This window comes from Pristiophorus japonicus, chromosome 27 (genome assembly GCF_044704955.1).
Source record: "Pristiophorus japonicus isolate sPriJap1 chromosome 27, sPriJap1.hap1, whole genome shotgun sequence".
Taxonomy (NCBI): domain Eukaryota; kingdom Metazoa; phylum Chordata; class Chondrichthyes; family Pristiophoridae; genus Pristiophorus; species Pristiophorus japonicus.
This window is the reverse complement of record NC_092003.1, coordinates 16,414,837-16,428,086: the sequence shown is the minus strand read 5'-3', so window position 1 is coordinate 16,428,086 and position 13,250 is coordinate 16,414,837. Positions and strand designations below refer to the sequence as shown.

At 52.2% G+C, this 13,250-nt stretch overlaps 1 protein-coding gene across 1 annotated transcript in view; it reads right to left on the bottom strand.

Annotated features, from left to right (window-relative positions):
* The window catches only part of atg2a (autophagy related 2A), a 176,604-nt gene that overhangs the window by 47,894 nt on the left and 115,460 nt on the right, over positions 1–13,250 (bottom strand). Inside the window, exons 29-31 of the mRNA XM_070868291.1 lie at positions 4,343–4,469; positions 3,778–3,980; positions 1,264–1,496 (exon numbers count right to left, since the gene is read on the bottom strand). Coding sequence (XP_070724392.1) covers positions 1,264–1,496; positions 3,778–3,980; positions 4,343–4,469 — 563 coding nt within the window. The remainder of the gene's footprint in view (positions 1–1,263; positions 1,497–3,777; positions 3,981–4,342; positions 4,470–13,250) is intronic.

Genomic DNA, 13,250 nt, shown 5'->3' with positions numbered 1-13,250 from the left:
ATATTACATGGGGCTGAATGGCCCCCTCCTATTCCTATATCAGAATATTACATGGGGCTGAATGGCCCCCTCCTGTTCCTACATCAGAATGTTACATGGGGCTGAATGGCCTCCTCCTGTTCCTATATCAGAATATTACATGGGGCTGAATGGCCTCCTCCTGTTCCTATATCAGAATATTACATGGGGCTGAATGGCCTCCTCCTGTTCCTATAAGAGAATATTACATGGGGCTGAATGGCCCCCTCCTGTTCCTATATCAGAATATTACATGGGGCTGAATGGCCTCCTCCTGTTCCTATACAATATTACATGGGGCTGAATGGCCCCCTCCTGTTCCTATATCAGAATATTACATGGGGCTGAATGGCCTCCTCCTGTTCCTATCCAAGAATATTACACGGGGCTGAATGGCCTCCTCCTGTTCCTATACAATATTACATGGGGCTGAATGGCCCCCTCCTGTTCCTATATCAGAATATTACACGGGGCTGAATGGCCTCCTCCTGTTCCTATACAATATTACATGGGGCTGAATGGCCTCCTCCTGTTCCTATCCAAGAATATTACATGGGGCTGAATGGCCTGATTATGAAGGTTTGATCGGGTAGATGTTTCTATTTGTGGAGACCAGAACTAGGGGCCATCAATATAAGACCGTCACTAATAAATCCAATGGGTAATTCAGGAGAAACGTCTTTACGCAGAGAGGGGTGAGAATGTGGAACTCGCTGCCACAGGGAGGGGTTGAGGCAAATAGTATCGATGTATTTCAGGGGAGGTTGGATAAACATATGAGGGAGAAAGGAATAGAGGGATATGGTGAAGGGGGTAGATGAAGAGGGGTGGGAGGGGGGAGATGAAGAGGGGTGGGAGGGGGGAGATGAAGAGGGGTGGGAGGGGGGAGATGAAGAGGGGTGGGAGGGGGGAGATGAAGAGGGGTGGGAGGGGGGAGATGAAGAGGGGTGGGAGGGGGGAGATGAAGAGGGGTGGGAGGGGGCTGGTGTGAGGCCTTTCGACACCAGTACAGAGCGGTGGTGTCGAAAGGCCTGTCTCTGTGCTGTATAACCGATGTACTGGGACATGTGCAAACATGGCTCCCCCGCGAGAGTTGGTGCCTTTGCGTGTTGGGTGCGGGGCAGGGGATCGGTGTGGGGGCCGGGGGGGGGCGGTGAGAAATCGATATCATAAACCCAGTGAGCTCGGCAGACCGAGGACAGACTGTATCCGACTCCCGCCCCACCCCACGCGGTCTCGACCTACCTGGGAGAATGTGCGTGAATAGTGGAGGACGGGCGGATTGGGCCGAAATCCTTCCCTCCGTACAGGTGCCAGACCACGGAGATCTCGCGCAGCATGATGCGGGTGTCGGGGACGGGGAACCGGGCCGGTGCCTTCAGCAGGTCCGTGCTGCCGATGGGCCGGGAGAAGTAGCCGTCCTTGATCGAGATGCAGTCGTCCGTCAGCTTGGAGACCACAGGCTCACCGTCTTTGGGCTTGCAAAGAAAAAACCAACGACGTCTCTTTAACACACAACACGCACTGGATAGTACGAAGTGGCCGCACTGCAGTACTGCAACACCCGACTTTGTCCGAGACGCAAAGCCCATTCCCGTAGCCTGGCACACACAGCTAACTCCTCTCGCACTGCCAACAGTTTATCTTGGCTTCTTCTCGCTCTCTCTCGCGCATCTCTCCATTTTCCCAACGACAGATGGACCCTATCAAATCGCCTCCTATTTCTCATCGCCATGCTGCCCCTCAGCGACATCACCCGGCAACACGATGCGAGTTTTCACACGTACGCTGACGATAACCAACTCGACCTCCCCCCCCCATCTCGCTCGAACCCTCCACCGTCTCTATATTATCAAGACTGCTTTTCCCACATCCAGATTTCCTCCAATTAAACATTGGGAAGATCAAAGCTACTGTCTTCGATTCGATTCGGAGGGGCAGTACTCAGGGAGCACCACACTGTCGGAGGGGCAGTACTGAGGGAGCGCAGCACTGTCGGAGGGGCAGTACTGAGGGAGCGCGCACTGTCGGAGGGGCAGTACTGAGGGAGCGCAGCACTGTCGGAGGGGCAGTACTGAGGGAGCGCAGCACTGTCGGAGGGGCAGTACTCAGGGAGCACCACACTGTCGGAGGGGCAGTACTGAGGGAGCGCAGCACTGTCGGAGGGGCAGTACTGAGGGAGCGCGCACTGTCGGAGGGGCAGTACTGAGGGAGCGCAGCACTGTCGGAGGGGCAGTACTGAGGGAGCGCGCACTGTCAGAGGGGCAGTGCTGAGGGAGCACCGCACTGTCGGAGGGGCAGTACTGAGGGAGTGCCCCGTCTGCCCCCTCAGCTGAGAGTAAACGATCCCATGGTCACTACTAGAAGGAAAGCAGGGAGAGTTCTCCCCGGTGTCCTGGGGCCAATATTTATCCCTTATCCAACATCACTAAAACAGATGATGTGGGTCATTATCACATCGCTGTGTGTGGGAGCTTGCTGTGCGCAAATTGGCTGCCGCATTTCCCACAGTGCAACAGTGACTACACTCCAAAAAGTACTTCATTGGTTGTAAAGCATTTTGGGATGTCCTGAGGTTGTGAAAGCAGCTGAAGAGATGCAAGAAATTCTTCTAACCGTTGGACCAAAGTAGTTGGGCTCCCAAATCTAGAAACTCCGTTGTCTGTGGCTACCAACCCCCCATGAACTTTGATACTGAAATCTAGTGATTAAATGAATTTCTCTCAATAGACCCCCCTCCAAATACATCGAGTCTGCAGCACAGAAACTGGCCATTCGGCCCAATTACATTTTTGCCGGTGTTTATGCTCCACACCAGCCTCCTCCCACCCCTACTTCATCTCCCATCAGCATATCATCAGAACATAAGGAATAGGAGCAGGAGTCGGCCATTCGGCCCCTCGAGCCTGCGCTGCCATTTAATACGATCATGGCTGATCTGATCATGGACTCAGCTCCACTTCCCTGCCTGCTCCCCATAACCCTCGACTCCCTAATTTGTTAAGAAACTGTCCATTTCTGTCTTAAATTTATTCAATGCCCCACCTTCCACAGCTCTCTGGGGCAGAGAATTCCACAGATTTACAACCCTCAGAGAAGAAATTCCTCCTCATCTCAGTTTTAAATGGGCGGCCCCTTATTCCAAGATCATGCCCTCTAGTTCTAGTCTCCCCCATCAGTGGAAACATCCTCTCTGCATCTACCTTGTCGAGCCCCCTCATAATCTTATACGTTTCGATAAGATCGCCTCTCATTCTTCTGAACTCCAATGAGTAGAGGCCCAACCTACTCAACCTTTCCTCATAAGTCAACCCCCTCATCCCCGGAATCAACCGAGTGAACCTTCTCTGAACTGCCTCCAAAGCAAGTATATCCTTTCGTAAATATGGAAACCAAAACTGCACGCAGTACTCCAGGTATTCTATTCCCTTCTCCCGCGTGTGTTTATCCAGCTTCCCGTTAAATACATCGATACTTTTCGCCTCAACCCCTCCCTGTGGCAGCGAGTTCCACATTCTCTCCACATTCACTGGGTAAAGAAGTTTCTCCTGAATTCCCCATTGGATTTATCAGTGACTGTCTAATATTGATGGCCCCCTAGTTCTGGTCTCCGCCACAAGTGGAAACATCTTCTCTACGTCTACCCTACCCTTTCCTAATTTGTCATTCAGTTGGTTAGGTGCATTGCTCAGTGGAGTGCTGAAGTGTCCCAAATCTATTCCCAGTCTGCTGTCCCCTTGGGATTTCGGACAGACTCACCGGAATGCCCATGCCCGGAGCATCCAGGATACAGAAGTCATCGTTGTCGGTGGAGTCGCTCTCTGCCTCGCTGCCCTCGGAGGGAAACACATCCAGTCGGTCGAGGGTCGAGGGGGGCCGGGGGGCCAGCTTGTCCTGGTTGTTCTCGCCCGGGAAGAGGTAGACGGACACGGGCGAGTCCTGGCGGAGCAAGGGGACCCCACCTGCGGACACGATGGCAGAGTTAGCAGAGGGACCGGGGCAAAATCGCAAATGCTAAAATCAAGTTGTCGACCGGCTCTGTGACAGAGCTCTCCAATCAGTCCCACTCCCCGCTGCTCTTTCCCCACAGCCCGGAAAAGCTCCTGCCTCCAAGATTCATCCAATTCCCCTCTTGAAAGTTACTGCCGAGTCTGCTTTCACCGCCCCTTCAGGCAGGGCGTTCCTGATCACAAGATGCTGCAAAATGGTTTTATTTTTGGTCTAACCACCCCTTCTGTGCTCAAACACAAACTGGCTCGCTCGCACGCACGCTCGCCCAGACACACACACAGGTTGTCCCTTTTCTCGGCCTCGCTGCTTTTACCTGAGCCGTCAGCCGAGTCCCTGCGGTAGCGCTCGGTGTCGATGAGCGCGTCTGTCAGATCGCCCTGGTTAATCTCGGCCGTTTCCGCTGGGAGGCGAGTCGGGAGAGCGGTCGTGGTCTCCGGGAGCTGGTGGGGGGGCCAAAAGGAAAGTGTTGGTTAAAAAAAAAATGGTCTGAGGATTGTGAAAGCGGCGAGTTAACAGAGTGCGGTTTAGGGTCCCAGGCAGCGTGGGAGGGTCGGGTACTCGGTGGAGATGATGTGTTGAGTTCGTGAGCGGTCAATACGTAACCGACACCAACACTCCCAACTGGACTCCCCTTCCTGAGGAAAAGCTCCACTGCCCCTTGTCCCAAGCTCGTCTTTGACTGAATGTCCTGCAGGTTGGTTAATGTTCAAATCCCTTCATGGCCTCGCCCCTCCCTATCTCGGTTACCTCCTCCAGCTCTACAACCAGCCCCCTCCCCACACCCCCCCCCAGAGATCTCTGCCCTCCTCTAATTCTGCCCTCTTGAGCATCCCTGATTATAATCGCTCCGCCATCGGTGGCCGTGCCTTCAGCTGCCTGGGCCCCAAGCTCTGGAACTCCCTCCCTAAACCTCTCCGCCTCTCTCCACCTTTAAGGTGTTCCTTTAAAACTCTCCTTAGAACCTACCTCTTTGCCCAAGCTTTTGGTCACCTATCCTAATAACTCCCTTATGTGGCTCGGTGTCAAGAATATTTTTATTGATATCGCTTTTGTTAAGTGCCTTGGGACTTTTTGTTACCTTACGAACATATAAATGTAACTTCTTGTTGTTAGAAAGCAGATGTGCAGGAAAAGGTATAAAATAATTAAAAACACCACTGTTATTTATTCCTGGGCATTTTCAAAATAAAAATATCTTACTCACAGCCGACAAGTGCCTCAGATACATGATGGGGGGGGGGGTGGGGAAATGAGTTACTGATCTTTATAGCCCAAATCGGCTGAGCAAACATTAGTCGGGTTTTCTTGAGCTCCCTGGGTGAGTCAGTGGGTAATGACGGCCCCCAGAGTGATGCCGAGGGGGCGCTGACAGGGAAGGGGCCAGGTTCTGTGCTGTGTTGGTGGGTCGCAGTGGGGGGGGGGGGGGTGGGTGAATGGATGGTGGGTGAGGCGAGGAAATGGATCAGCGGTGGTGCCCCTGCAGTCGAATAGCCCTGGTGAAGCCCTGCAGAGCAGCCAGCGGCACTGGAGCTGTGTCCCGGTAAGAGTCAGTGCCTTCTGGAGAGTTGTGGGGAAAGGAGGGAAAATTAGGGATGCCTCCCTTGTAATCAGGGGGCATAGAACGTGGAGTGGGGGGGGGGGGGGGAAATCAGCCCAGCTTCCTGCTCCTTATCCCATCTGGAAAAGCTCAAGATTCATTGCACTGTCCCATACTCTAATTGCCCTGTGCCTGAGAAAAGGAAACAGGAAAGAGAAAGGAGAGAAAGAAAGGAGAGAAAGAAAGGAGAGAAAGATTTGCATTTATATAGCACCTTTCACGACTACCAAACATCGCAAAGTGCTTTACAGCCAATGAAGTACTTTTGGAGTGCAGTCACTGTTGTAATGTGGGAAAGAGAGAATGAGTACCTTCACCACACGGACTGCAGCGGTTCAAGGTGGCGGCTCACCATCACCTTCTCAAGGGGCAATTAGGGATGGGCAATAAATGCCAGGCCTTGCCAGCAATGCCCACATCCCGGGAACAAATTTAAAAAAACTTTTCACAGGAGCGTGAATCAAACAAAATTTGACCCCGAGCCACATACGGAGAAATTGGGACAGGTGACCAAAAGCTCGATGAAAGAGGTAGATCTTGAGGAGCGTCTTAGATGAGAGAGAGATGGAGAGGTTTAGGGAGGGAATTCCAGAGCTTGGGGCCCAGGAGGCTGAAGGTACGGCCGCCAATGGTGGAGCGATGAAAATTGGGGGATGCTCAAAAGGGCAGACATCTCGGGGGGGGGGGGGGGGGGAGGGGGGGGCGTTTCTAGGGCTGGGGGATGTAACAGAGATCATGGACTCAGCTCCACTTCCCCGCCCGCTCCCCAGAACCCTTGACTCCCTTATCACTCAAAAATCTGTCTATCTCCACCTTAAATATATTCAATGACCCAGCCTCCACAGCTCTCTGGGGCAGAGAATTCCACAGATTTACAACCCTCTGAGAGAAGAAATTCCTCCTCATCTCAGTTTTAAATGGGCGGCCCCTTATTCTGAGACTATGCCCCCTAGTTTTAGTTTCCCCCACGAGGGGCAACACTCTCTGTATCTACCCTGTCAAGCCCCCTCATGATCTTACATGTTTCGAAACGATCCCCTCTCATTCTTCTGAACTCCAATGAGTAGAGGCCCAACCAACTCAACCTATCTTCAAAGATCAACCCCCTCATCTCCGGAATCAACCGAATGAACCTTCTCTGAACTGCCTCCAATGCAAGTATATCCCTCCTTAAATAGGGAGACCAGAACTGTACGCAGTATTCCAGGTGTGGCCTCACCAATACCCTGTATAATGTAGCAAGACTTCCCTGCTTTTATACTCCATCCCCTTTGCAATAAAGGCCAACATTCCATTGGCCTTCCTGATCACTTGCTGTACCTGCATACTATCCTTTTGTGTTTCATGCACAAGGACCCCCAGGTCCCGCTGTACTGCAGCACTTTGCAATCTTTCTCCATTTAAATTATAATTTGCTTTTCTATATTTTCTGCCAAAGTGGATAACCTCACATCTTCCCACATTATACTCCATCTGCCAAATGTTTGCCCACTCACTTAGCCTGTCTATATCCCTCTGCAGATTTTTTGTGTCCTCCTCACAACTTGCTTTCCCACCCATCTTTGTATCATCAGCAAACTTGGCTACATTACACTCGGTCCCTTCATCCAAGTCATTAATATAGATTGTAAATAGTTGAGGCCCCAGCACTGATCCCTGTGTCATCCCACGAGTTACTGTTTGCCAACCGGAAAATGGCCCATTTATCCCGACTCTCTGATTTCTATTAGTTAATCAATCCTCTACCTATACTAATACATTACCCCCAACCCTGTGAACTTTTATCTTGTGCAGTAACCTTTTATGTGGCACTTTATCGAATGCCTTCTGGAATTGCAAATACACCACATCCACTGGTTCCCCCTTATCCACCCTGCTCGTTACATCCTCAAAGAAACATAGAAAATAGGTGCAGGAGTAGGCCATTTGGACCTTCAAGCCTGCACCACCATTCAATAAGATCATGGCTGATCATTCACCTCAGTACCCCTTTCCTGCTTTCTCTTCATACCCCTGGATCTCCTTAGCAGTAAGGGGGGGGGGGGGGGGGGAAGGGCATGCCGGGGGGGGGGTGAAGGGCGCGCGGGGGGTGAAGGGCACGCGGGGGGGGGGGGGGAGAGAAGGGCGCGGGGGGTAGAGGGCACGCAGGGAGGGATTGAGAGAAAGAAGTAAAATGAAACAGAGAGAAAAATAAAGAGAAAGTTGGAAAGAGAAAAAGAGAGCGAGAGTGAGAGAGAGAGAGAAAGAGAAGTGTGAGAAAGTTGGAGTTAAGAGAGCGAGACAGAGGCACTTACATTAATGCAGTTCCTTGCATGACCTCAGGACATTAACAAAGCTTTACAACCAATGAAGTAGTTCTGGAGTGTAGGAAATGGGCCCATCGAGCCTGTGCCGGCTCTGTGACAGAGCGATCCAATCAGTCCCACTCCCCCCTGCTCTTTCCCCACAGCCCGGCACATTTCTCCCCTTTGTGTATTTATCCAATTTGAAAGTCACTATTGAATCTGCTCCCACCGCCCTTTCAGGCAGCGCGTTCCCGATCACAACAACTCGCTGCGTAAACACATTCTCCACATCTCCCCCTCTGGTTCCATCGCCGATTATTGTCAATCTGTGTCCCTCTGGTTACCGGCCCTCCTGCCCCCTGGGAACAGTCTCTCCCCATCTACTCCATCAAAACCCCTCCAAGGACAACTTACCCCTATCAGCCCTCAGTGTCCTGCGCACTGGGGTTCACAGTTTTTAAATGACAATCTGCAAAGCACAACTTTGCACGGGGATTTTTTCAGTTGCAAATACTCGGCGTGTCCCCTCTGTGAGCTCAGCATTCGGTCCAAGCCACATCCTAGTGATTCACAGCTACTCAAAGCATCGGTGGTGAGCTAGGGCTGCATGATGGTGCAACCCGCTAAACAATAAGACACGCACGCACAAAGCGAATATGCTGTAGTATCAGCCACAGCTCAGTGGGTAGCACTCTCACCTCTGTGTCAGGTGGTCATGGGTTCAAGTCCCACCCCAAGACTTGAGCCCATAATCCAGGCCCACACTCCACAGCAGTGCTGAGGGAGCGCCACACTGTCGGAGGAGCAGTACTGAGGGAACGCCGCACTGTCGGAGGGGCAGTACTGAGGGAGCACCGCACTGTCACAGGGGCAGTACTGAGGGAGCACCGCACTGTCGGAGGGGCAGTACTGAGGGAGCGCCGCACTGTCGGAGGGGCAGTACGGAGGGAGCGCCGCACTGTCGGAGGGGCAGTACTGAGGGAGCGCCGCACTGTCGGAGGGGCAGTACTGAGGGAGCGCCGCACTGTCGGAGGGGCAGTACTGAGGGAGCGCCGCACTGTCGGAGGGGCAGTACTGAGGGAGCGCCGCACTGTCGGAGGGGCAGTACTGAGGGAGCGCCGCACTGTCGGAGGGGCAGTGCTGAGGGTGAGCCGCATTGTCGGAGGGGCAGTGCCGAGGGAGCACTGCACTGTCTGGGGGGCAGTGCTGAGGGACCGCTGCACTGTCAGAGGTGCCGTCTTTTGGGTGAGACGTTAAACCGAGGCCCCGTCTGCTCTCTCAGGTGGTGGTAAAAGATCCTATGGCCACTATTGGATAGAAGAGCAGGGACGTTCTCCCCGGTGTCCTGGGGCTAATAGTTATCCCACAAAACCAACATACAGAAGACTTTCAAAGGTCGTGAAAGGCGCTATATAAATGAATGGCTTTCTGTCAAGTCTTTCAGAGGCGAGAGAGATACCCATTTAGCCATAGCTGACACGATCAAAGGCAGTATTTTTATAATGTAGGGGGAGGGGTTCTGGGATTTTCCCCGATGTCAGTACCACCAATAATGACTCCCTTGTTCCTGCGCTATGTTGCATGGCTTCACATCGCAAAAGAGGACTCAACAATCTGATGACAATGTCACAACAAAAGGCAGCTAATCACATTATCAAAAGGGCAGAGGTCACCTCCCACAGTAACGTGTTGGAATGTATGCGGATTGACCAAGGGTGAAGGCACGGGACTGGAGGAGGCCATCGGGAGTCACAGCGTTCAGCTCCGGGCTCCGCGCCCCGGGAAGGATATACTGGCCTCGGAGGGGGAGCTGCGCAGATTCACCAGGACGGTACCGGGGGTAAAGGGTTAAATTATGAGGGGAGGTTGCACAGACGAGGCTTGTGTTCTCTTGAGTTTAGAAGGTTAATAGGTGACCTAATTGAGGTGTTTATGATGATTCGACAGGGGAGATTGAGATAAACCATTTCCTCTGGAGGGGGCAGTCCAGAATAAGGGGGCGTCATCTTAAAATCAGAGCCAGGCCGTTCAGGGGTGATGTCAGGAAGCACTTCTTCACACAAAGGGTGCTGGGAATCTGGAACTACCGGTGCCACTCAATGTCTGTCACTAGTCCTTTCCTCTATACTCATCTGTAACTAGCGCCATTGTATAGATACACAGAGATAGAAACTGGGGGAGGCCATTCAGCCCCGAGACATTAAATCAGATCACGGCTGATCTGTACCTCAACACCATCCGCCTGCCGAGGTTCCGTAGCCTTAACCAACAAAATCTATCGTTCTCACTTTTGACATTTCCAAACGACTGTGCCACAGCCTCAACAGCTTTTTGCGGGGGGAATTGCAGATTCCCAGCACCCTTTGTGTGAAGGAGTGTTTCCGGACATCACCCCTGAACGGCCGGGCTCTGATTTTAAGGTAACACCTCCTTGTTCCGGACTCCCCCTTCCAGAGGGAATGGTTTCTCTCGATCTCCCCCCATCGAATCCGTTAATCATAGAAAGTAGGTGCAGGAGTAGGCCATTCGGCCCTTCGAGCCTGCACCACCATTCAATATGATCATGGCCGATCATTGACCTCAGTACCCCTTTCCTGCTTTCTCTCCATACCCCTTGATCCCTTTAGCCGTAAGGGCCACATCTAACTCCCTTTTGAATATATCGAACAAACTGGCCTCAACTACTTTCTGTGGTAGAGAATTCCACAGGTTCACAATTCTCTGAGTGAAGAAGTTTCTCCTCATCTCAGTCCTAAATGGCTTACCCCTTATCCTTAGACTGTGACCCCTGGTTCTGGACTTCCCCAACATCGGGAACATTCTTCCTGCATCTAACCTGTTCAGTCCCGTCAGAATTTTATATGTTTCTATGAGATCCCCTCTCATTCTTCTAAATTCCAGTGAATATAAGCCTAGTCGATTCAGTCTTTCTTCATATGTCAGTCCTGCCATCCCGGGAATCAGTCTGGTGAACCTTCGCTGCACTCCCTCAATAGAAAGAATGTCCCTCCTCAGATTAGGAGACCAAAACTATACACCATATTTAAGGTGTGGTCTCACCAAGGCCCTGTACAACTGCAGTAAGACCTCCCTGCTCCTATACTCAAATCCTCTCGCTATGAAGGCCAACATGCCATTTGCCTTCTTCACCACCTGCTGTACCTGCATGCCAACTTTCAATGACTGATGTACAGTGACACCCAGGTCTCGTTGCACCTCCCCTTTTCCTAATCTGCCGCCATTCAGATAATATTCTGCCTTCCTGTTTTTGACACCAAAGTGGATAACCTCACATTTATCCACATTATACTGCATCTGCCATGCATTTGCCCACTCACCTAACCTGTCCAAATCACCCTGCAGCCTCATAGCATCCTCCTCACAACTCACACTGCCACCCAGTTTAGTGTCATCTGCAAACTTGGAGATATTACACTCAATTCCATCATCTAAATCATTAATGTATATTGTAAAGAGCTGGGGTCCCAGCACTGAGCCCTGCGGCACTCCACTAGTCATTGTCTGCCATTCTGAAAAGGACCCGTTTATCCCGACTCTCTGCTTCCTGTCTGCCAACCAGTTCTCTATCCACGTCAGTACATTACCCCCAATACCATGTGCTTTGATTTTGCACACCAATCTCTTGTGCGGGACCTTGTCAAAAGCCTTTTGAAAGTCCAAATACATCACATCCACTGGTTCTCCCTTGTCCACTCTACTAGTTACATCCTCAAAAAATTCCCCAAAAAATCTCGAACACCTCGATTAGATCACCCCTTAATCTTCTGCACACGAGGGAATACAAGCCCAGGCTGTGCAACCGGCCCTCGCAATTTAACCCTTTATGCCCCGGTATTACTGCCGTTCGTCTGTGAGTGTGACCCTGAGTTTCCGGTCGCCTGTCACTTTAATTCCCTGCTCCACTCCGATATCTCTGTCCTCGGCCTCCGACACTGGTCCAATGAAGCTCAACGCGAGCTCGAGGAACAGCACCTCATCTTTCGTTCAGGCACTTTACAGCCTTCTGGTCTCAGCAGCGAATTCAACAATTTCAGACCATAACCTCTGCCCATCTTTTGTTCCCTCGCTTTGCTTTTTTTTTAAAAACAAACCCCCCCCCCCCCTTTTATTTTTTTCTGCCTCCCACTGAGGATGATTCTATCATTCACACCCAATCTAGACTCATCTTTTGTTTCTTAACTTCTGCCATTACCATCTAAAGTTGGCCCATCATCCCCTTTTGTCTCTCAAATCTCTCCTGCCTTCCACCCTATCACCGACCTTGCCCTTGGTTCTTTCCTCCCTTCCCCCTTTCAGGGCCCCTGCACTTCCGTAATAATCTGTGACATCTCGAACTTTGCCAGCTCTGACGAAGGGTCGTCGAGTCGAGACGCTAACTCGGTTTCTCTCTCCACAGATGCTGCCTGACCCGCTGAGATTTGCAGCAGCTTCTGTTTTTATTTCAGATTCCAGCCTCCGCGGTATTTGGCTTTTGTATTAGCCCCGGTATCATTCTGGATGAATCTGCTCTGCACCCCATCCAGGGTCAATATACCCCTTCCTGAGGGGCCATGCCCAGAACTGAACATAGGGCAGAGTTTAGCTTGGCGGTGATGCCCACGTTGTCAAATATCCTACAGATATTACCAGCCTAACATTGGCTCAGTGGTATCTCCCACAACATTGGAGAAGGACGTTGTTAAACCGAGGGTCCGTCTGCCCTCTCAGGTGGGCACAACTGATCCGCGGCCACTCTTTCGAAGGGAAGTGGGGGCGAGGGGGGGAGGGAAAACAGAACAAGGGACGTGGAGCGAATGTAAAAGATAAACCGCGAGGCCCACTAGGTAACATGGACCCTCAATCATCCCAGTCTCAAGATCTCAACGCACCATTTGTGGCAAAGCTCGCAAAGAAGTCGCACGCAGCCATGGCTCAGTGGGCAGCACTCTCGCCTCGGAGTCCAAATCCCACTCCAGAGACTTGAGCACAGAAATCCAGGCTGACACTCCAGTGCAGTGCTGAGGGAGCGCCGCACTGTCAGAGGGGCAGTGCTGAGGGAGCGCCGCACTGTCGGAGGGGCAGTGCTGAGGGAGCGCCGCACTGTCGGAGGGGCAGTGCTGAGGGAGCGCCGCACTGTCGGAGGGGCAGTACTGAGGGAGTGCCACAGTGTCGGAGGGGCAGTACTGAGGGAGTGCAGCACTGTCGGAGGGGCAGTGCTGAGGGAGCACCACACTGTCGGAGGGGCAGTACTGAGGGAGCGCCGCACTGTCGGAGGGGCAGTACTGAGGGAGTGCCACAGTGTCAGAGGGGCAGTACTGCGGGAGCGCCGCACTGTCGGA